The sequence below is a fragment of the Dreissena polymorpha genome, chromosome 5 (assembly GCF_020536995.1).
Source record: "Dreissena polymorpha isolate Duluth1 chromosome 5, UMN_Dpol_1.0, whole genome shotgun sequence".
NCBI lineage: Eukaryota > Metazoa > Mollusca > Bivalvia > Myida > Dreissenidae > Dreissena > Dreissena polymorpha.
In genome coordinates this window covers 117,974,522-118,000,205 of record NC_068359.1, presented here as the reverse complement: position 1 = coordinate 118,000,205, position 25,684 = coordinate 117,974,522, and the positions used below count along the sequence as shown (strand labels likewise).

The 25,684-nt window shown below is 35.3% G+C and overlaps 1 protein-coding gene across 4 annotated transcripts in view; it reads left to right on the top strand.

The window, feature by feature from the left end:
* The window catches only part of LOC127832061 (uncharacterized), a 27,740-nt gene extending 2,056 nt beyond the window's left edge, over positions 1 to 25,684 (top strand). Inside the window, exons 1-5 of one of the 4 annotated variants that reach the window (XM_052357213.1) lie at positions 10,954 to 11,053; positions 21,631 to 21,806; positions 22,278 to 22,475; positions 23,861 to 23,968; positions 24,753 to 25,684. In XM_052357213.1, coding sequence (XP_052213173.1) covers positions 11,027 to 11,053; positions 21,631 to 21,806; positions 22,278 to 22,475; positions 23,861 to 23,968; positions 24,753 to 24,897 — 654 coding nt within the window. In that variant the 5' untranslated portion in view covers positions 10,954 to 11,026 and the 3' untranslated portion in view covers positions 24,898 to 25,684. Of the gene's footprint in view, positions 1 to 10,953; positions 11,054 to 16,552; positions 16,674 to 20,553; positions 20,739 to 21,630; positions 21,807 to 22,277; positions 22,476 to 23,860; positions 23,969 to 24,752 lie in introns of those variants that run through there. The other 3 variants (XM_052357214.1, XM_052357212.1, XM_052357216.1) reach the window with 3 other exon arrangements.

The following is a 25,684-nucleotide window of genomic DNA, read 5'->3' as shown; positions in this document are numbered from 1 at the left end:
AAACTTCCAGTTCAATATACATTTTATACCAATTATGACATTGGCCAACACAGAAAATAATTATAAGGTTGATTTTCCCAAAATTGACTGTTACAATTGGATACTGTTTTAAGCTTCACTCTACTTTGTCTGAAAATAAAAGTCCTAAATGATGTAATAGAAACATACATATTTAATTTTTAGTTTTACAATGATATATATATACATACATATATTATAATATCTTTGTATCGATGGTCAATCAATTTAAGTTTAACTAATATATACATACACATTTTATACATGTGTATGCTTTGATTTTTTCTATTGAAGCCAAATTAATATCCCATTAGATAGATAGATAATATCACAGCAGTATTCCTATTTTGTCTGCAAGTACTGCAGAAATCATGGATTATTATTTTACTGAGTCAGCCTTAATCTTTATATTATAATTGTTAAAACAGATTAAGATGTGCATTATACAATTGAGGATGCATCAAGATTAAAAAATGGTACATGTATAAATTAATAAAGAATCAATAACAATCAGAAACTGTGCATTTTTTTTCAGTATTGTGTGAAAGGATTTGAAGTCATGATGTGTTTTTGAAATATGATTTATGTGAATTTGAATAAATATATAAAATTTAGGGATTTTCTCAGACAAAACTGTTAATTACATACTAAAGTATTCAGAATGTATTATTGTAATATTCATTCGAATTTTTAAGTACAAAAAGCACTTTTCCCTGGCATTTGTATTTATAGTAATTGCATATTTTATAATTCTGACAGCATTTATAAACTGTGTTCATGCAAGCATGAACACGGTTTCATTTTTTGAGTATTTAAACAAGAAGGCCATGATGGCCCTGTATCCCTCCACTGCTGAAAAAAAGGCTGAAACAAATTTCTCTGCATGTGCAAATACTTAAATATTGGCCCTATTTAAGCACATGTACACTTTTGTGACCTTCTGGGCTGGGTCAAATTTAACCCCAGAGGCATAATTTGGGAAAACTTTGTAGAGGACTACTATATCTCACTACATACAAAATGTGGTAGCCCTAGGTCCTAGAGTTAAGGACAAGAATATTTTTAAAGTTTTCACAAAATAAGCAAGATATAAGCGTATATAATGTTCAATTTTGTGACATGCGGGTCAGGATCAAATTTGACCCAAAGGGCAAAATTTGAACAAACTTGGTAGAGGACTATAAGATGTTACTGCATACCAAATTTGGTAGCCATAGTCCAAATGGTTTTCGACAAGAAGACTTTTAAAGATTTCACAAAATAGGCGCTTTAAAAGCGTTTATTCAATTTTGTGACCCCCCGGGGCAGGGTCAAAGTTGACCCCAGAGGCATTATTTGAACAAATTTGGTAGAGGTTTATTAGATGTCACTGCATACCAAATTTGGTAGCCCTAGGCCCAATGGTTATGGACAACAAGATTTTTAAAGTTTTCACAAAATAGGCCCCATATAAGCGTATGTTCAGTTTTGTGACCCCGGGCAGGGTCAATTTTGACCCAAGGGGCATAATTTGAACAAACTTGGTAGAGAACTATAACATGTCACTACATACCAAATTTGGTAGCCCTATGCCTTATGGTTAAGGACAAGAAGAGTTTGAAAATTTTCACAAAATAGGCACTATATAAGCATATAATTGATTTTGTGGCCCCCGGGGCAGGGTCAAATTTGACCCCTGGGGCATAATTTGAACAAACTAAGTAGAGGACTAAACAATCTCACTACATACCAAATTGTGTAGCCCTAGGCCTAATGGTTATGGACAAGATTTTTTTTTAAGTTATCACAAAATAGGCATTATATAAGCATATGTTCAATTTTGTGACCCCCGGGTCAGGGTCAAATTTGACCCTAGGGATTAAATTTGAACAAATTTGGTAGAGGACTATTAGATGTCACTATATACCAAATTTGATAGCCCTAGGCCGGATTGTTATTGACAAGAAATTTTTTGAAGTTTTCACAAAATAGGCCTTATATAAGCATATGTTCGATTTTGTGACCCTCGGGGCAGGGTCAAACTTGACCCCAGGGGCATAATTTGAACAAACTTGGTAGAGGACTATAAGATGCCACTACATACCAAATTTGGTAGCCCTAGGCCCAATGGTTATGGACGAGAAGATTTGTAAAGTTTTCACAAAATATACCCTATATAAGCATATGTTCAATTTTGTGACCCCCGGGGCAGGGTCAAATTTGACCCCAGGGGTATAATTTGAACAAATTAGGTAGAGGACTATTAGATGTCTCTATTAACATACCAAATTTGATAGCCCTAGGCCCAATGGTTATGGACGGGAGATTTTGAAAGTTTTCACAAAATAGGCCTTATTTAAGCAAATTTTCAATTTTGTGACCCCCAGGGCAGAGTCAAATTTGACCCCAGGGGCATAATTTGAACAAATTTGAAAGAGGTACACCCCAGGAACATTCCTAAGAAATTTCATCAGAATTGGACCAGTAGTTTAGGAGAAGATGTTTAAAGGAAAAGTTTATGCATGGATGCACGATGGACACAGGACCTTTGGCCAGTGGAGCTAAAAATCAAATTAAACATTTAGTTTTGATTTAATATCAGTTTTTATATACAAGTGTCTATTTCACTTATAAATTAAAACAGCATATTATTCATTATTGAAAAGATTATTCCAAGCTTGATGTCATATTTCAACTTTGCATAGTGTAGTTAGTTGAACATTGTATTGAACTGTATGGGCAGCTATATTTTTTAATTTATGTATGTTGTATTATACAAAATGCATTAATTCTACCACAAGTAGACCATATAAGGCCTACTGCTACTAAATAGGCACTGGTATGAATTTGACACTGTTTTTGATGCTCATACAAAACTTTAATTATTACTACGCTTTAGTATATTAAATATTTTCAAGTTTTTGTTCAACATTTTTTGCAAAAGAAAAGAGTGTCTTAATGCATTTGAAAATATACTTAAAACAAACTAAAAATGCATTTTAACATACCTTTTTCCTGGTAAAGTGTATTTGGGATGATAAAAAATACACTTGAAGAGTATTAATGCTGGAAAAATACAGAAAAAAATACATTTGTTTCTGTTAGAAGTGTGTCTTGTCTGCATTTTTAAGTGTATTAAATGCACATCAAATGCAGATAAATACAATGCCAAAATACTGTTACATGTATTGTAATGGACATAAAATGCACTTGTTCTTGTAATTAAATGCTTTAGTGAATTGAAATAACCTTTTATAACGTTTTAACAATTAATAATACCTTTTTATATAAATTTTCTTTTGAAATGTGACACTTAAATGATTTTTGCACCACTAGTAAGAGATATAATTTGTGCTCATAATGCTTTATCATTACACTACATAATATCATTTGTTGTATGAAAATTACCCGTAAAATTCTTGTGAAGCTCAAGAGATCAATAGCAGCGTGCTATACCCTGCTACTTTTTACATGACTTGATGGTATTTAGTCCCCAATTCTACATGGCTAAGGGAAAATTAATGTGCAGATTTGACAAATAAGTCTTAACTGGGATCCAATAGGCAGACTTTCATATTACTTGTATTTAATTTAAATCATGATCTGAATTGCTCTTTGGCAAATCTTTGTTGGTCACAGTATTCAACTGAATTTTGTTCACTTTGTAGTGATTATATTTTCTATATTTATCAGACAACATCTTTCTTCAAAAGTTTTACATGATTGCTTGGTTAATTTAGAAACAAGATCAATGCATCCTAACATAAAATGAAAAAATGTGTAATAGTAAAAATGGCAGCAAAAAGCACTAGATTATCTGCCTTAAATCTGAGACGATATGTTGATGTATTGGAATTTCTCATAAATAATGTGCTCCATAGTTGTATAATTGTATAGTCGCATGCATGAGTGGTGTCAATGTCACAATACCAATTAAAGCCTATAATTTACTAAAACAAATTGAAGTTTGATGTGAGTTTTTTTTCAAGATCTGTTATATAAAATTATATATACATGTATATATATATATATATATATATATATTGTTGAAAAGTTAACATGCAATAAGTTTACTGTAATTAAGTGACAAATAGTTTTACTGATTTGGTTGGATGCATATATGCAGATATATCATGGTTTGTGCAGAGGACAGTAGCAAAAACAAGAGCTGTCTCGGTAGGATGACATATGCCCCCGATAAACGCTTTAATAGAAGTTATGAGCATTTTTCAAAACCTAAACGCCGACCCTTAGTTCAAGGTCAAAGGGGTCAAAATTTGTGTGTGTATGGGAAGGCCTTGTCCATATACACATGCATACCAAATATGAATGTTACATCTGAAGCGACATAGAAGTTATGAGCATTTTTTCGAAACCTAAATGCAAAGTGTGACGGATAGACAGACGGACAGTGTGATCACTATATGCCCTCCTTTGGGGGCATAAAAATGTGTTTCAAATTGTTTTGGTAAATTAGTAATGTAGTTATAAGAACAGAATCATCAATTATAAAGCTATTGATTATAAAGTGTTGCTGGCATATTTGATGCATTCATCTAGCTATAAGAAGGTCCCTGTTTTATCCCAACTGGCACCGAGTGAGGGTTCTCAAAATCTTTAAACAATATGAATAACTACATATAGGGTCAAGAGCCTTGTTGATATGGGGGCTAAACACCTGAAATCAAAGCGACCCAGGTTAAAGGCCGAGGCCAAATAAATAAACCAGAGGCCGCATGAGCCTGCTATACTCTGAACAAGTATTGTTTCTTCTCAGAAAACTGGCTTAAGTGTCTTACTAAGCTTTAGACTTTGAGTTTCAGTGCAATCAATCTAAAATTAATTGGTCAAATTAAATAATAATTTGTAAAAAATAAACATTTTGCACAAATTCAATTATTTACTTTACCTGTGTGCATGAATCATTTCAGTCTTGATGGTTAGTGAACTATGTCAAAAGCACCATATCTATGAAACACTTGTATTTTGAATAGTGCAAGGTTCCACAGAAATGATGCTGATGATAATTCTACACGATGATGAATTATTAGATATATTTCTAAATTCCATTTCCACCAACATTTCGGTTATTCCACTACCAGTTCACATGCTTCATACACAGTTGAAAACAACACTATTTCACTCAACAACCGTGACACATGTACTCAATTTTTCAACTTTTCGCATTTAACTTGTCTTCTACTGTTATTGTTGTTGTTGTACTTTTTTAAAGTAGTTCGAAAAATGGCGACCATTAACCCAGAGATTGATTTATGAAATAAATCGTCTGCTGATCCAGAGTGTTACTTCCCTTGGCATTCGCCACTGCGTAGGAGATTGCTCGTTGATTTTCATTGCTAACATTCTCCTAGCAGAGTTGTTGTTCGTGTATATAAAGGCAAATATTAATAGAACAGCATATCCTGGGGAAACAGATTCAATAAGTGTATCAGAACGTTAATTTCAAATTAGTAATTTTACATCCATTTTATTTTTATGGACCAATGAAACAACTATATATTTTCTCTATTTTGTTTGATATTTGTTCTCGATTTAGTAAATAAATTGCGAATAAAAACATGTAAAATTAACTTTTTACGTGATCACAAAACTAAAGAATGCGAACGATTTCGAACCTGCAAATTGTAAACGCTGCACTGCTATGACATATTTAGATAAAACAGCATTTCTTTGCGTAATTGTCCGTCCCGCTAGCGCAGTGGTAAGGACGTTCGCTTTTTCACCTTTACGACACCGGTTCGATTACCGCTTCCGGCGCAATGTTATATTTTGCATGTTTTGTGGTCACCATTCCGGACAGGTGTTTTTTCAGGATAATCTCACCCCCCCCCTCCCCCGCGCAGCATTTGACCATATAAAAAATTAAAAAGTATTTCAGTACAAAACAAATAGCTGGAAATTGCAGCTATCATTCAAAATTCGTCCCAACTGTCGTCAATCTAATCTTATTAGGTAGGAGTGCTGGACACACTCCGGGTCCCAACATTATGCAGCCTCAGCGCGGAGGTAACTCATTACCTTGGAAAAACACTGGGTGCAGCCTAGGCGCGTATAAACTCAAACAAGGCAACAAACTCAAGTACGGGCACAATCATTTAAAATTTACATATTGAATACGATATTCTAACAGAAATTACAGAACCACCTAAGTGTATATACCATGTTTGATATTTCGTTCGATTGTTAGATTTCAGCATATACATGTATAAGGTCATTTCGCTATTAGTTTACTTATCCATATGTTCGTGGGCGAACTTGGATAGTCAAGTGCTCATACGATTGAGCTCACATGGTCCGGCTATGTGCTCATACCTACTATCGAGAATCATCATGAAGGTATTGCCATACTTAATGAACAAGAATGTGACCCGCTTCCCAGTTTCGCTCAATGGGTCAAGTTACCAACGGGTACTACTTCCCCGTACCCCTAAACTTTTTTTCGTACCAAAAATGTTTCGTACGCAAATTTTTTTCGTACCAAATATTTTTTCGTACCCAAAATTTTCGTACCCAAATTTTTTATCGTACCCAAATGTTCGTATCAACATACACAATTGTGGTGATATAGATAAACTTAAATTGATGTTTTATATCCATCCTCTTCAAAAGCATCGTCACACCAGTACTGCCAGTACTTTGATTCATACAACACGTCCCATATTCATTCATGATTGGAAATAATGTGTAACAAGTGAAAGAAGAAACTATAAGCACGCGAGTGACGTTAGCTCACGTCAGAAAGCTAGAAACATACCAATATCTAGCTAGTCGTAAGTCATTTGAAATTGGATTTCTTAACAAATAACGGCAAAAGGAAAGTACAAAGTTTAGGTACAGAAATTGTCTCTGGGGAATACCTTGTTGAAAAATAGAAAATGTACGGCAATTTCACCAGGCGCATTGTAAGTTCCAGCTTCAGGCCCGTACCCAGGCACTGGGCCCAGGGGCTCGGGCCCCCAGCTGGCTGTCGAGTTATGATTTTTAGCTCCACTGGCCAAAGGCCAGCGGGGCTTATGTCATGGTCCTGTGTCCGTCGTGTGTGCGTGCGTCCGTGCGTGCGTGCGTTAACTTTTTCTTTAAACATCTTCTTCTCCTAAACTACTGGTCCAATTCTGATGAAATTTCTCAGGAATGTTCCTGTAGTGAACCTCTTTCAAATTTGTCCAAATTATGCCCCTGGGGTCAAATTTGACTTTGCCCCTGGGGGTCAAAAAATTGATAATTTGCTTATATAAGGCCTATTTTGTGCAAACTTTATAAATCTTCTTGTCAAGAACCGTTGGGCCTTGGGCTACCAAACTTGGTATGTAGTGACATCTTATAGTCCTCTACCAAGTTTGTTCAAATTATGCCCCTGGGGTCAAATTTGACCCTGCCCCGGGGGGTCAAAAAATTGAAAATTTGCTTATATAAGGCCTATTGTTTGCAAACTTTAAAAATCTTCTTGTCCATAACCGTATGGCGTAGGGCTACCAAATTTGGTATGTAGTGACATCTTATAGTCCTCTACCAAGTTTGTTCAAATTATGCCCCTGGGGTCAATTTTGACCCTGCCCCAGGGGGTTAAAAAATTGAAAATTTGCTATATAAGGCCTATTTTGTGCAAACATTAAAAATCTTTTTGTCCATAACCATTGGGCCTAGGGCTACCAAATTTGCTATGTAGTGACATCTTATAGTTTTCTACCAAGTTTGTTCAAACTATGCCCCTGGGGTCAAATTTGAACCTGCCCCAGGGGGTTAAAAATTGAAAATTTGTTAACATAAGGCCTATTTTGTGCAAACTTTAAAAATCTTCTTGTCCATAACCATTGGGCCTAGGGCTACCAAATTTTCTATGTAGTGACATCTTATAGTCTTCTACCAAGTTTGTTCAAATTATGCCCCTGGGGTCAAATTTGAACCTGCCCCGGGGGGTTAAAAATTGAAAATTTGTTTACATAAGGCCTATTTTGTGCAAACTTTAAAAATCTTCTTGTCCATAACCATTGGGCCTAGGGCTACCAAATTTTCTATGTAGTGACATCTTATAGTCTTCTACCAAGTTTGTTCAAATTATGCCCCTGGGGTCACATTTGACCCTGCCCCGGGGGGTTGAAAAATTGAAAATTTGCTATATAAGGCCTATTTTGTGCAAACATTAAAATCTTTTTGTCCATAACCATTGGGCCTAGGGCTACCAAATTTGCTATGTAGTGACATCTTATAGCTTTTTACCAAGTTTGTTCAAAAAATGCCCCTGGGGTCAAATTTGAACCTGCCCCGGGGGGTTAAAAATTGAAAATTTGTTTACATAAGGCCTATTTTGTGCAAACTTTAAAAATCTTCTTGTCCATAACCATTTGGCATAGGGCTACCAAATTTTCTATGTAGTGACATCTTATAGTCTTCTACCAAGTTTGTTCAAATTATGCCCCTGTGGTCACATTTGACCCTGCCCCGGGGGGTCAAAAAATTGAACATTTGCTTTTATAAGGCCTATTTTGTGAAAACTTTAAAAATCTTCTTGTCCATAACCATTGGGCCAAGGGCTACCAAATTTGGTATGTAGTGACATCTTATTGTCCTCTACCAAGTTTGTTCAAATTAAGCCCCTGGGGTCAAATTTGACCCTGCCCCGGGGGGTCAAAAAATTGAAAATTTGCTTATATAAGGCCTATTTTGTGCAAACTTTAAAAATCTTCTTGTCCATAACCATTGGGCCTAGGGCTACCAAATTTGGTATGTAGTGACATCTAATAGTCCTCTACCAAGTTTGTTCAAATTATGTCCCTGGGGTCAAATTTGACCCCGCCCTGGGGGGTCAAAAAATCGAAAATTTGCTTATATAAGTCCTATTTTGTGCAAACTTTAAAAATCTTCTAGTCCATAACCTTATGGCATAGGGCTATCAAATTTGGTATGTAATGACATCTTATAGTCCTCTACCAAGTTTGTTCAAATTAAGCCCCTGGGATCAATTTGACCGTTCCCCAGGGGTCACAAAATTGAACATATGCTTATATTGGGCCCATTTTGTGCAAACTATAAAAATCTTCTTGTCCATAACCATTGGGCCTATTTCTATCAAATTTGGTAGGTTGTGACATCTAATAGTTCTCTACTTAGTTTTTAGCCCAACTGGCCAAAGGCCAGCGGGGCTTATGTCATGGTCCTTTGTTCGTCGTGTGTGCGTGCGTGCGTGCGTCCGTGCGTGCGTGCGTTAACTTTTTCTTAAAACATCTTCTTCTCCTAAACTACTGGTCCAATTCTGATGAAATTTCTCAGGAATGTTTCTGTGGTGAAACTCTTTCAAATTTGTTCAAATGATGCCCCTGGGGTCAAATTTGACTTTGCCCATGGGGGTCAAAAAATGGAAAATTTGCTTATATAAGGCCTATTTTGTGCAAACTTTATAAATCTTCTTGTCAAGAACCATTGGCCTAGGGCTACCAAACTTGCTATATAGTGACATTTTATAGTCCTCTACCAAGTTTGTTCAAATTATGCCCCTGCGGTCAAATTTGACCCTGCCCCGGGGGGTAAAAAAATTGAAAATTTGCTATATAAGGCCTATTTTGTGAAAACTTTAAAAATCTTCTTGTCCATAACCATTGGGCCTAGGGCTACCAAATTTTGTATGTAGTGACATCTAATAGTCCTCTACCAAGTTTGTTCAAATTATGCCCCTGTGGTCAAATTTGATCCCGCCCTGGGGGGTCAAAAAATCGAAAATTTGCTTATATAAGTCCTATTTTGTGCAAACTTTAAAAATCTTTTTGTCCTTAACCATTGGGCTTAGGGCTACCAAATTTGCTATGTAGTGACATCTTATAGTTTTCTACCAAGTTTGTTCAAACTATGCCCCTGGGGTCAAATTTGAACCTCCCCCGGGGATTAAAAATTGAAAATGTGTTTACATAAGGCCTATTTTGTGCAAACTTTAAAAATCTTCTTGTCCATAACCATTGGGCCTAGGGCTACCAAATTATCTATGTAGTGACATCTTATAGTCTTCTACCAAGTTTGTTCAAATTATGCCCCTGGGGTCACATTTGACCCTGCCCCGGGGGGGGGGGTAAAAAAATTGAACATTTGCTTATATAAGGCCTATTTTGTGAAAACTTTAAAAATCTTCTTGTCCATAACCATTGGGCCAAGGGCTACCAAATTTGGTATGTAGTGACATATTATTGTCCTCTACCAAGTTTGTTCAAATTAAGCCCCTGGGGTCAAATTTGACCCTGCCCCGGGGGGTCAAAAAATTGAAAATTTGCTTATACAAGGCCTATTTTGTGCAAACTTTAAAAATCTTCTTGTCCATAACCATTGGGCCTAGGGCTACCAAATTTGGTATGTAGTGACATCTAATAGTCCTCTACCAAGTTTGTTCAAATTATGCCCCTGGGGTCAAATTTGACCCCGCCCTGGGGGGTCAAAAAATCGAAAATTTGCTTATATAAGTTCTATTTTGTGCAAAATTTGGTATGTAATGACATCTTATAGTCCTCTACCAAGTTTGTTCAAATTAAGCCCCTGGGATCAATTTGACCGTTCCCCAGGGGTCACAAAATTGAACATATGCTTATATTGGGCCCATTTTGTGCAAACTATAAAAATCTTCTTGTCCATAACCATTTGGCCTATTTCTATCAAATTTGGTAGGTTGTGACATCTAATAGTTCTCTACTTAGTTTTTTCAAATTATGCCCTTGCCCCAGGGGTCACAAAAATGAACATATGCTTCAATAAGGCCTATTTTGTGCAAACTTCAAACATCTTCTTGTTCTTTATTATAGAGCCTAGGGCTACTAAATTTGGTATGTTGTGATATCTAATAGTTCTCTACCAAATTTGTTAAAATTATTCCCCAGAGCTCAAATTTGACCCTGTCCCGGGAGGTCACAAAACTGAACATATGACGTGTACCAGGGGAGAATACTGCGGCCGTGTGGCTGTGACGAACAACAACAACAACATCTTGTAAACATGAGATAAAACCCTGTCATTTAGTGCCATTTTAGATCAGATGGTGACTGCTTACAAAGGAATTGAAGTAAGAACATGTGTTCTGAATGTTTTTCTTATAAACTGAAAAAAGTCGGGATTTATTTAAATATGTCGAAAGTGACCATATATCCGGATAAAAAAATTTCGGATGACATGTTTATTTAATGTCTTATTTGTAGTGTTTAAACCAGTTTAATAATATCTTATTGATTTTAAAACACAACTTCCATGAACATAATTATTTCCATAAAAGTCAATATATGATTCTGCATTGTAAACTCAAACTTTGTATCCAAGAGAAGTTGTTGGAATTAATGAAGTGCAATGTTCTTAACTGTCTATATGCTGCTTTTTAATAACTAATGATTCATTGTTCCATTTGTGAATTGTGATTCATGAATTGTGGAGATATGATTGTCAATTGCTCAACGATCTTTATAAATTTCTGATCATTTTATAATTTTCTTAATATAAGTTATGAATTGATCTTAGAAGTCCTATGTATTACTTAATTAAATACATTTATAAATATAAGAAATAATCTTTAGATTATCATAATATTCTCAGGCCTGTTGGTCTAAGGGATATGTGGGTTGTTAATTATATGTATGCCCATCTTCGAAGAAGAGGGTTTTTATTGTTTTGCACATGTCGGTCCGTCCGTCATCCGTATGTCCGTCCACCAGATGGTTTCTGGATGATAACTCAAGAACGCTTAGGCCTAGGTTCATGACACTTCAAAGGTACATTGATCATGACTCGCAGATGACCCCTGCTGATTTTGAAGTCACTAGGTCAAAGGTCAAGGTCACGGTGACCCGAAATAGTAAAATGTTTTCCGGATGATAACTCAAGAACGCTTATGCCTATGATCATGAAACTTGATAGGTACATTGATCATGACTCGCAGATGAACCCTATTGATTTTCAGGTCACTAGGTCAAAGGTCAAGGTCGCGGTGACCGGAAATAGTAAAATGGTTTCCGGATGATAACTCAAGAACGTTTTATGCCTAGGATCATGAAACTTCATAGTTGCATTGATCATGATTCGCAGATGACCCCTATTGATTCTCAGGTGAAAGGTCAAGGTCACTGTGACCCGAAATAGTAAAATGTTTGTTTTCTGGATGATAACTCAAGAACGCTTATTCCTATTGATTTTCAGGTCACTAGGTCAAAGGTCACGGTGACTCAACTTAGAAAAATGGTTTCCGGATTATAACTCAAGAACACTTTCGCCTAGGATCATGAAACTTCATAGGTACATTTATCATGACTCGCAGATGACCCCTATTGACTTTCAGGTCACTAGGTCAAAGGTCAAGGTCACGGTGACTTCACACAAAAAAATGGTTTCCGGATGATAACTAAAGAAAGCTTACGCCTAGGATCATGAAACTTCATAGGTACATTAATCATGACTCACAGATGGACCCCTATTGATTTTCAGGTCACTAGGTCAAAGGTCATGGTCACAGTGCCAAAAAATGTATTCACTCAATGGCTGCCACTACAACTGACAGCCCATATGGGGGGGCATGCATGTTTTACAAACAGCCCTTGTTTAAGATGATTCTTTACAAAGAAAGATGCTACTATTGTATTTGTTATAAATGTGTGAAAGGCTCTAAGAAGGAACCAGAGATTATTAACCCTTTACCAAACACCAACAGGATTTTACGGGTTTATAGCTGACGACTTTATAAAAAATTATGATAAAATGAGAAATTGCTCAAGATGAGCAATTTCTCCTTTTATCACAATTATTTCTACCCTACCTGATTATTTCCTTAATATTCCATTACAATTTAATTGTCGTCTGCAACCTTTTTCAAATTGGGAAAGTCCAAAATGTGTAGTTTGGTAAAGGGTTAAGGCATTTTGATTCCTACGGGTCTTGTGAATCTGTTTCAAATCAAATGCGTATATTTGATCTTCAGCATCTAAAACATGTGAAATAGAAAGAACGACAATATCTTTTGGAGAGATAAATGTACCTACGTTATAAGCAATGGGACTGTGCTTCAAAGGAACAATTCACTGGCTTTTTAGTCTGTTTAGTTAACACGGTAGTAACTTTTTCCATATATAAAAATGCTCACCCTTCCAACTTTAAGCGCCCAATGGGACGAGGGATAGACAGAGAAAGTCACATGCTTGAGTACATCTCAACCCATGCGCATTGCGCGTTTTTTTCGCATAAAAAAACAGTGGAGCGATACAGGGCCATCATGGCCCTCTTGTTTAATAATGGGCCTACTGTAAATTTTCTCACATGAAAGGGCCCACAGTACACTTCCCTGCAATACAAATGTGCAGATGTGTTTTATTGCCCCTGATACACGAGGGGATTAGCGCTAATTTACTCGCCAGTGGAGATAAGCCCATAGGCATTGTTTTCTTATCACCATGTACTCACATCCCCGATCTGTCAATTACCCATTGTGCTCAATGCTTCATCTTTTGATGGTGGGTGTAACACGTCTTTTGATTGGACAAGGAAAGAGAAACAATGTATGGATGGAACTGATACAGAAGGTCGTAGGTCTTAACGATAATAGTGTTTTCTCTTTTGAATTCAAACCTATTCTAGAGTCATAGCTTATTAAACATTTCTGTGAAAACTGTGTTGTATGATAAACATTTTATAATGAATTTACTTTGAAATTTAAAGAGAGGAGGTTTGATTTCAAAGAGAAAATACTAGTAGGTTATATGTCAGTTACTGAAATATAACCAAAGTAGTATTTTCTCTTTGAAATCAAACCTCCTCTACAGTCAAACGTTATGTTACATTTCATAATAAAGGTTTTTTAGTTTCAAAGGTTGCTTTTACTTCTTTATAAAGTGTAATACATTTCTGAAATCTAAATTTTTAAGCATGTGTGTGAATTTCACACCAAGGGGTCATTGATAATGCATGTCACGCTTTTTTTGACCATTTTTACCCCGGCATGTCACAAACTGTCACAAAATCTTCGACCCCCTTCCCTAAAGTACATCACAAACTCACACTTTCGAACATTTTTTTAAATTAATACTTAATTTAAATTTAATCTTAAACTCAATTCACTATTAAACCGTATTAAAATTTCACTTCCCGGTAAAAGAACTTTCACATTACAGGCTTTTATAACTGTAGGATTGTTACGATGAGCAGTATGAATATTTATCCACGTGTTAACCTCTAATAAAAACAAAAGTATAATTTAGATTTTCTTTCAACCCTTTACTAACTAAAAATGGAACAGTCCAATTATTTCGTCATTGAAATCTGTGTGGAGGTTGTGCCTATTGAATAAGCCGGCCCAGCCAAGTTGCCTATTAAACATTCGAACAACAGAATCAGGAGATACGCAATTAGTCTTTTTTTTTACATAAAACTAATTCAAATGTTTCACAAATTTTTGAAAATTATTTTTAAATTCTACTTAAGAAATAATAAATAAATTATACATTTTTTTAAATAAATGTGTGACATCACACATGGCCTGACCCCCTCCCCCATGTCACAAACAATCACTTTCTTACTCACCCCCCCCCCCCCCCACACCTACCTCGAGCGTGACATACTTTATGGACGGCCCGTAATGGTTAAAGCTTTAGACTTCAGAAAGGTGCTGATTTACTTGTTATATATCCATAAATTTATCACACAACATATGTTTCTATATGCATTAAAATTCACCTTGAACAGTGCCTAATAAAAAAAATCTATTCGGGAGGGGCAACCCCTCCCGCACCCTCCCCATTTGGGCCCCCCAGTCAACATTTCCTGGGTACGGCCCTGAGCTTCACGTGCAAGGGTGCCCGCGTTTGTAAAAATGAATTTGACGTTTTCGTGCTGCAGTTGAGACTTTTATATGATGCAAACATTTATTGAAATAGCGTCATCAAAATATAGGAACCAATATCTTCCTTTAATGCTTACCAAATTATTGCAGTTTTACATGCATCCTCTGAGACCTTTCGGAGTTACGGAAATGTACGAGATATAACGATATTACACGAAGTGCATTAGAGGTCTTAACCCTTAAAATAAGGTCCATTATTCCTCACAGAACATTAATGATCTGCTCGAGAAATGGTGGGGTGCGCTTCCGCAAGAACTTGAATAAAAACCTTAGATTTTTACATTTGTCCGACCTGAAACCACCTTGTTGGGTAACAATGAATTTATATTGGATTATTATATGTTATCAGGATAGCTAATATTACCATACTTGTAATAGACTATTTGTTGAGTGTACATTATGAGTACTGCTTAGGCTTTGTTTAAACCTTTTTATTCTAACTCGATTGCAATTAAAGTACGTATTACTTATTTGAAACGATCTCGCGCTCTGTTCTGGGTCCAACAAATCAGTATTTGATGTCTGTGGGTGAGCTCTATAGAACGCTCCCATATTGTGATCAAACCCCTGACTTCCTGGTCGCTAGGCGGACACCATATCAATTACAATTTGGGCTATGTATTTTGACATACGACACACAATACCCAAATCACTTGTTTGTTATCGTAGGTAAACACGCGTTTTTGAAGAGGCAGAGCGATGTTATTCGATATGCATTTAGAATGCGAATATGATAATACCACTTAACGAATTACAATAGCAAACAAAACGAAGTTCGTCATCGCCATGCCAGGCAACGGTTCACATTATGTTGATGACGCACTATTGCTGTAAAGGCTGATTTAATTGAGTTTTTGAAAGTTTATTTTCATTTATTTCTTATGGGCGTGCATTTTAATGAATTCATATAATGCAGAAACTGAAAGTGTGTTCATGACGCATCCTTGCTCTAAAGGCAAATTGAAATCGCATTCAGTATAATAATTCCTTTGAAAGTTTATTTTCACTTCTTACGTCCTGGTAGTTATGTGCGCAAATTTAAATACATTGATATAGGTAAGACATATCATCGTGTCTATCAAAGAAAAACAAAATACTGCAATCGTGTTTCTAAATGACGGGATAGTGATTTAACAAATGATTCAATGGTATTCCCTTATATGTAAACCTTAACTTATAACTCTTGGGTTGTACCAAAAGTTTCATTTTAACACTGCTCAATTTAAATTTCTCTATCTTAATATATGTTAATACGGATTCTTTATAATCGAGATGTATTCAGTTTCATGTTATCGTGTTTAGTATACGTGCTATTGTATTGTGTTTATCAAATTATTATCGTCTCGAAATGTTACGCGTTCTTAAACCTGTTTACTAACATGAGTATTTATAGGTCGCCGTGGTGTAATGATTATGGTGTCCGCCTAGCGACCGTGAGGTCTCGGGTTCGATCCCCACTGTGGGAGCGTTCTTTAGATCTCCCCCAAAGACATCAAGTACTGGTTCTAGGCCCAAGAAACAGACGCGAGAGCGTTTATATAAGCCTTGGGCTTTCGACGCAATCGAGCTAAACTAAATAGGTTTAAAACTAACATGAGTATGCATGTACTAAGATACGATTATAACAATGCTCATTTATGTATTTATGATTGGTGCAATGTAAATTAATCTAGGTCGGGAAGTGAATAGAAAGCATCGGGAAGTGAATAGATAGCATGTATGTTGAGTTCACCGTAGGTCGAACTGCCGGAGGCAAAACATTGTGATCACCCAATCTTCGACATCCGTCGACTAACGTAGGCGGCGTATGGTATGCTTTAGCTTTTAGCGCGTTACCAATCTAGAGGCTATTACGGTGTATTTCATTTCATCTTTGTGACTCTTTGTCAGAATGTTGATATTGGTAATATTTAAACCTAGGTCACCAGATTAATCTTTGAAAAATGAATCACCATAGAAGCCAAATGTATGACTCAATCGTTTTGAACATTGGTCAAAGTGTTTTCTAAACAATATATCTAGGCCGAGTGCAAATTTGGGTCAGCGTTCGTAGACTAGGTAAACAGGGTTAATGTAAAAAAACATCAATATAACTTTTATGTCTCAATATTAATGCAACTTGGTTAGAATGTTCATTTTGACATTTTAAGCTGAGTTTGAATCTGGATCGCGTGCGTCAAAACAGTAGGCTAGTTGCTAAAATCTTAGAAAATCATAGTTATCACTATAATTGCCACATATATGATTCAATTTTAATAATAACATATCAGAAATAATTTGACGATATCTAGAACGACTTCAAATTTGGGTCACTTTTAGAATCATGTCTAGGCTCATTTTGAACTTGGGCATGTGCGTCTAAAAACTAAGTCACCATAACAAATTGGAAAAAAAACTTGTTACCTGTCTTGACGCTACATGGCCCAGTATTGATGAAAATTGGTCAGAATTTTTATCTTAACAATATACAGGCCACGTTGTTTGACTGTAGATCGAGTTTGGCCTGAGTCACTGGGTCAAGTATTCAACTATTGGTGTCCGTTGATTTTAAGAATTAAGGGCCATCAATGATGTCTTGTTAAGGTGATCGTTAAGAGCCATCAATGAAATAAATTATAGAAACAAATCATTTATTGTAACCCTATTGGCCATTGTCGGCTAAGGTATTACTCTAAAGTACTCCGGGTACTCTTGGGTATTGTAGCCGAGTAATATACCCGGGGTAACGAACATATAATAATAAGTATCGTGGAATATGGCTGGGTGCCTTAAAGCGTATTTTCCGTATCTGGGGTTCATGTTAGTGAGTAAAGAGTACCAGGGATACTTTTGAGTAGTAACGGAGCAAATGAAGACTAATTGAGCTCTACCGTGAATGACGCATTTATAGGGAATAGATTGCCAAATGAGAAAATCGAGTTTTGACAAGTGTATATCATGATCAAACCAAATGCTGCATGTATTTAGAGTGATTCAAGGATTAAATTGGGAATACTGATGAGCAATATGGCAGCGAGCCCCCTTGGTCTGTCGGTAATGGGAGGGGACTCGGTCAAAGTTCTGGAGAACAAGTGTAATATTTTGAGTGACGAAATAAACATATTTGCCTATATTCTGGTCAATCTCATAAAGATCAATATCATCTACAGAATGAGTAACATTTAAGAAGCGTTACCGTATGGGAATGTACTCCATTTACATGACGTATGGTGTTCGGTGCATTAAATAGACATACTGTGGCCGCCTAAGAGCCAATTACAAAATTCTATTAAAGGGGCCTTTTCACAGATTTTGGCTTGTAGTGAAGTTTGTCATTTGATGCTTTATATTGATAAATGTAAACATTGGGTCTTAAAAGCTCCAATAAAAAAATCAAGAATAAAATTAAAGAACAGAACAAAGTAACCCTCAACTGGGCTCGAACCACTGACCCCTGGAGTAAAAATCTATCGCTTATACCACTCGGCCATCAGTGCACATGAAATTAGTCATGTATTTAAACTTTATATAAGCAATCCTGGTAGTATCACAAACTATAAAGACAACAACAGAACTCACCAAAGTATATGATCGTTTCGCGTTTGAACGCTTTATAATTTTCAGAATATTAAATCGTCAAAAGATGCATATAATCTACAACACAAATTTGCGATTCTGAAACTGCTTTTTTTTTAATATAGTCAATTTACCGAAACGTGAAAATGCCCCTTAAAGAATCAAAACAAGTAATTTGTTATCATAACGTTTATTTAATTAGTTCACGAAAATTAAAAATTGGTAGATGCAAGTTTTAGGGAATACTGGCTTGTGTGAGCATGGAGATCATTGCTGGGTAAGAGACTGTCGTAGTAGACCATGTAGAAGATTATATACCAGACTGAAATAAAACAGTTGTAAGGGGATCGTTAAAGTAATAAAACCACGAAGATAATCACGCGAAAAAATCGTGTACCGCGCTAGAGGCTCGTTCATAGCTATAAGCAAAGTCACTTGAACGGGTTTATAAAGCAATGCGTGACCGCAACTACATGTTTATCATTCAAGCGGACCTGTGGTTTTGTCTTCACACACTGGTGTCAGAATTCAGGGTTCGCTAGTTCAACCCATCGTTTAACCCTAATTTGCTGATTCGTCTTTCACATTTTTCAAATGATGTCATGAAAAGTCGAGTCACAGTGTAATAAACGCTTCACACTGGGCACTGAAATCTTCTACCCATTAAATCCGTCCTTTTTTAATGTGTTTAGTGTATTATATAAATCTTCACAAAATTTATTACCACATTTTGGAAATGTTTCACAACGCAACCCTAAATGTATGTATCGCAGTGTATCCGCAGTGCAGCCGGTTCAAGTTTTTTTTTCAAAATTATAATAATTGCTGGCATGATTTGCATAATTAATATTAAAAATCTATTCAACGGCATTTAAGAAATAAACTATATTATGTTTCCGTAAGCTTTTTAAATTATCCAAACTTATCACATTTATCATTAGGAAATGGCCATGTGAAAAGCACGCTACTATTCGCACTGATATTCGTAGACAGATCACGTGTTCACCGATTACCCGATTGAGTCACAAATTACCTACAATTCCATTACGACGCCCAAGAACGCACTACGACGCTGTTACGAGTCAACTGCGATTAAATTCAGTCTTTGAGGTCCTGGCCAAATTTTAAACACGTTTAAAATCTGGCCACGATTTTTGTGAGCTCACGAGTTGCAGGAATCACTTACGACCGGTCCACGACTAGTTACGAATGAGTAAGTACCTTCGCCGATTGAGCTACGAATGTCCCCTTCCTCAAAATATTGGAAATCGGGACAAATCGGGTCGTAGTGGAATACCCATATAAGTCGAGGAAACGATATATAAAACGAGGAGTGAAAAACAAATAAAAGAGGATAGCTATGAAAAAAGAGCGGTGCATGAAATAAATAAGTGGTGCATTAAACTGAAGAGGAGAAAAGAAGTAAGCCTTGTCGTTAGAACGACTTACTTAGTCGAGGGAACGAGAAAAAAAGAGGAGTGAACAACAAACAAAATTCTGTTTCAAATTGTTCGAACAATGCTATTTAAAGGTTTTTCCTCCAAATATTTTAATATTTTAATTATCTGTTCGATTAAAATATAAAAGTGGAGAAAACAAAATATAAAAGTGGAAAAAGCAAAATGTCAAGGTCGAGAAAACAAAATATAAAAGTCGAGAAAAGAAAATATTTCGCTTTTTGTAGTTTTGTACTTTTCTCTTTTTTCCATCTATTACTCTCGACTTAGTAAGTCGTTCTATCGAGTTATTATGTCTCGGGAACGAGATAGACCAAAGAGGAAGAGGAGTGAATGTCTCTTCTATACCACCATAGTAACATGAATAAGTAGTTTTGTTAAAAGGAATGTCAATGGCTTAAACTAGCAAGTTTTTTTTTTCTTGCACATTTTAACCGACCAAATTAAACAAAGTAGTTGTCAAATCATTTAGTATTAAGGTAATGTTAAAACAATCCACCTTACTACACACTGACGTCTTAAAACGTACTGGGAGATTGTCGAACATTCTATTTTTTTTTAGAGGGAAACCCTTTTTAACACAAATGTAACTTTATCGGGTCAGTCAGTGCATTTGCTTTAAACATCTGCGTCAAAACTTGTTTATTTATAGATAGTCAATTATTAACCTCTACCTAAAGTGCATCGTACAGTTTGGATGATAGAGACATGACTACTTAAACCCAGTTTGACTTGTTAGCACATATACAATTCCTTACTACATAAACTGTGCTCTATTTAAGTGTTGTCGTAGTGAAACACATTTTCAATTATTTTGATTTATTAAAATGAGTTTGTGCGCATTTGATATGGATTATCGCGTGGTATGTTTTACTTCTACTTTAATTATCTCTATTTTGTTGTTGTTGTTTTTTTTTATCAGATGTTTTGTTACTGCATTAAACATTATACAAATTTGATGATAATATGTTGAACATAATTAATAGTTTTTTTTGCTTTGAGCGGATATATTGAGACGTATTTAAATGGGATTTTAATATTATTTGAACAAAACCTTGTGAGGCGTAGGCGCCAAAATTAAAATCATCGACGCTATTTGGTATTTACCATTTCAATTCATTGACCCACGTTTTATTGGTGAAAGCTTGACTTTGTTATTATAAAGTATGTTGTCAAATTGTTCAGAATTGTGTCACTTTCCTCTTATAAAATAGTATATACATTATATCGATGTGGTGATAAAATTGATTTCAACCTCATTTAAGTATGTACATCAATAATAATTTGACAAATCAGTACTTTCAAATGTATGTAAATATAGGAAAGAAGCTTTTGTTCTAGGAAAAACGATTCTAAATAATGCTGTTTAAAAATTCCATTACCGCTTCGATAGAATTTACGTATTATTACTATTGATGTGTTTATTCATATTTGTATGCTTAAATGACCATTTTATGCTATGTAGTGTGATGTAAATATGCTTAATTTCGTGACAGAAATAATATGTATATTTGAGTATGAAGATGATGTACTTGTGTATAAGTCTGAATAAACTGCCCGTCTGTCTGTCTGGCTGTCAAATAATTGTTAAGGGGAATACACGACAAGTTTGTACTATTTAGTAGGATGACATTTAAGTACATATGGAGTAAAACCTCTGAACATATAATGCCGTCTTATCACAATTTCAAATTAATCCGTTTATCAAAAGACAATACCGTTCTTAAATATAATAGTTTTCTTATTTTATTGCAGAAAGCTTCGTTGCTGATTGTACTTATGCATTGTACTTTGTTAACATTGGCGGACACAGATCTGGTTGGATTTCAAAAGGTCCGGCAACAGCTAGACTCTCTAGGGCGGATACAAAATGTTGTTATATCCGACAAGGGTGTATTTATTTGTCGATTCGGAATATGCTATTATAGCAGGTACATGAACTGTCTATGTCTCTAACAAAGATTTCAACGTATTTATTGACATTTTTTATTACTATTTGGGCGCTAAGAAATAAGAATTGATTAATTGTTTATTATATGTTTATCATTTAATGGACACGTATTGTTCCATTAATGGCCTAAGTATTTACAAAATTGTTTTATTTATGTTAAAATATTTGAGTGGCTATTTAAAAATGTGTGTGGTCTTTTTGATATTCAAATAACAAATTGCTAATTTTGGCAACACTAGCACTGTACTATGGTTGCACTTATCAGCAATGATCAATTACATTACTTCTTGTTTTATAAATAACCCAATCAAATTTATAATACTAATGTTACACTTAAAGATGCCTGACTATAAACACAGTTTTAAATGTTAAATTAACATGCCCGTAAATTGTTGCCTAGTTAAATTGTTATTGATTTTTTTAGAGGTAACATTTTAATTTGCTTTCATAGTTTTGAGGCCCTCAATCGAAGGTTTCCCGGCCTTTTCCCAACTGTGGAGGATTACCAAATACAGACGGGCCTACCATCGCTGTTGTCCAATACATGTTCGTACCTCAAAGCACAGAATACTACGTCGCTCGGGCCCACCATCGAGACAGAATGCTCTAAGTTAGCTATACCAGGGGATGGGGATGATTGTTGTCAGACGTAAGTTATTACGCAAACTGTTTTGTAAAAATAAACAAAATTACGCCCTTTAGGTAATCGTAGGCAATGCTGTTTAAATTGTATCTACTGTGACATATGTATGACCAAGATGAAACGCCTATCTGCCCCAGAATGTATATTTTCTGCATGCAAGGGTACTCATTTCCTATCGTCAAGTATCGAACAGATGTTGCTCTCGTTAAAAATAGCACGTGTTGACATTTCTTTTCTTACCTCAAGGCGTTGAAGATAAGTTACACTTTTGATTAAAACTATACATTCAAATTTTTATACTTAATGCCACACATACATACAACTATGATATTGTTTGATTGGTATACAGGTGTAAGATACTACGCGCATTAACAAGTTTTAACTTCAATTGAATTGCCCTGTTCTAATGCGCACCCTCACTCCTGTTGCAATCGCTTTATATTTGTATTGTAATCCATTTATTTCTTGCGGTGTGGCCACATGTTGTTAATTTACAAACACATACAGTGGTTTAAAGGTGTTGGAATATGCTTGCATTTGCTTGTTTTCGGTTATTGAATATAGGCTAAGTGTTAGGTTTTCATACTTTCACTGCCCCACCCCTCCACACGTTGTTTCCATGACCGTTCAAAAACGGTGACTATAGCTGCAATCATTCGTTTATGCCAAATGTTTCGGATGTATTGTCTTGTATGGTTAAGGTTATCGGTTGCTTGTCTTAAATCAAAGATAAGCGAAAATAATTTCTCTCATGATAATGTTTCTGGATTTTTTTTATTCCTTAGTAGTTTAGGATGCGTTATTCTAATTGTCCATTATCTATGCCCTGACATTCTCTTGTGGCTAATGTGCATACTGTTTATAATTGTTAATTGGGCACTATGTTGTGTTCTGAATTACATAGACCATTGGTCAAAGACGTTAATTTGCTGCATTCAAAGGGGGTATATTTGATGTTTGAATAACCTTTGAATGTGGACAAATGTTTGAATAACCTTTGAATGTGGGCAAATGTAAACAAAAGTTTTTCCTCTCGTTTCGCAAATTGATTATATACAATGCTTTTCGCTGGTCTGTAAATAAAGGCAGCAATGAGCACTCTTCTGGTAATATAGAATTCACGTCCATTAAAAGTGCAACGACGAGATAATAAAACGTGTTTATGTCCCTAGATATTCCTTGACATTCCACATTTAATTCATTTTTAATTGGAATTCTATGCCGTGGTAAATGTGTCGAATTTTGCAGCCATTTATTTAAAAAAAATTGATTGAACACAACTTGCCCACATTTTGTTTGCAATCAGTACTACAATGTTGTATTGCTCGTGTCACTGGCGGTTCTCTGTGTTGATGCAATTGTACAGTAGATGCTCGTTTGCTTTCTTCCAGGTTCAAGTCCATCGTTCCATACACAAATTACAGCAGTTACCGCATTTTATATAATTTGCAAGGACAGCAGTGTTATACGCTACAGCTTTTCACGATTGGTACATGCGGGTAAGACATTAAATACGTTTTTTACCTAATTTGCATTTGCATTGCACATGAAATGAACTATTTCAATGTGGTCATTTAGTTAAATGAATATTCTGAATATATAAACTACTCTGTGTTCAGTATTTGAAGGAAAATATTCAGTGTGGATTTCGTTCGTATAATTATAGTGTGCCTACTGCCGTCATACAATAACTACAATTTGACGTGAATGGCCCCATTTATAATACGATTCCTGCCTTTCGATTTAAGATGTAAGCGCACCATATTTGCAATTGTTATGACAAAGTGTTTCAGAAGTGTACACAATTAGTTTTGTTACAAAACGTCACCAAGTATAACTTTTAAAGATTTTATTATACATTTTACACCATCCTTTCTATTTAACAATACGTCTTTAATTGGCCTTTATTTTAGAATCTATACTAATTATGTTTTAGTTAACACAGTTCTTTAATACAATTTCTCAATACATGTATATGAGTTTAATGCATAGAACATATATGGAAATACATGAATATAATATTTGTACTTACAAAACGTTTGGTAACAATCGAATCCTCACAAATAGGATTTCCAAACCCTTAGCCTTCTGAAAACAAATAAATGTACATTTATTTAAATCAAATTTTAAAATGAGGCATTTTTTTACGATCCTGTTTAGTACACTAAAACGGGTCTCCTAATTATGATATGCGATCGGACGATTGGAAATAAATCTTAATTTAAAATAAAAACAACAACATAGAATAGACTTTATATAAATGTTTGTATATTTCATTTTCAGGGATTATCCAGCATCCAATGAGTGCGCGAACTGTTTGCAGGACACCCACCTAATGGCGTTGTATGCCTACAACTACGTGACAATGAGCGTGGGCTTTAACAATTTTCAAATACAATCTTATTGTTCTTGCAAGGCATTGAGTTAAAAACAGAAGCAGCGGTTTGTGTCTCCCGGCTTTATGTTAGATTTCCAGTTTTGACTTGCCATCTAATTTAGTTGCTAAATACATTTAGTATGTTTATGTAAATGTATTTGTACAAAGAGTATGTTAAAAACAAAGACATCTATGAAGTAGTCTGGTTGAAGTCCAATTAAAGTTTAACATTATAAGATTTAGAATACAGATTTGAATTAAATTTTAAGTACTTTTTATTATTGATATTAAGTCTTTATGTATCCTTTGTGATAAGAAAGAATTGTATTTGTATGGACATCTTTTAAATCGAAAATACTTTTCACTCCATATGCTTATAAGCACATGCTTGGTTTATACGCTTGTTTGGCAACGTTTAATAGCCCGACGTTTTCAATAAAAGTTCATAAGAAACATCGTAAACATGTTTCATCGTCATGGCAAGAAAACAGCTCTACCGACTATAGCCTTTGAAGAATGATATATGACAACATTTAACCAATTTATGTCAAGCGTCTAGACAAAAGGCCTTGGCAAACAGCGCATGATGCGGCATCTCATCAGTGTCTGCGCTGATTGCTTTAAAAAAATCTTTAAGACATATTCTAAGTATAGATATTGATATACTAGACATCCCTTATTTTGGAAATAAATTGATCCAATTAAGAAGGATGGGAGAGTCCACTAAGCATAAGTGCGTTAAAGATGAACGAGGATACATTGTTCATCCACACATGAAACGGATTTACCATAAAATAGAGCAAACAAAGAAGCTCAATAAACTCTATCGTGAGAGAAA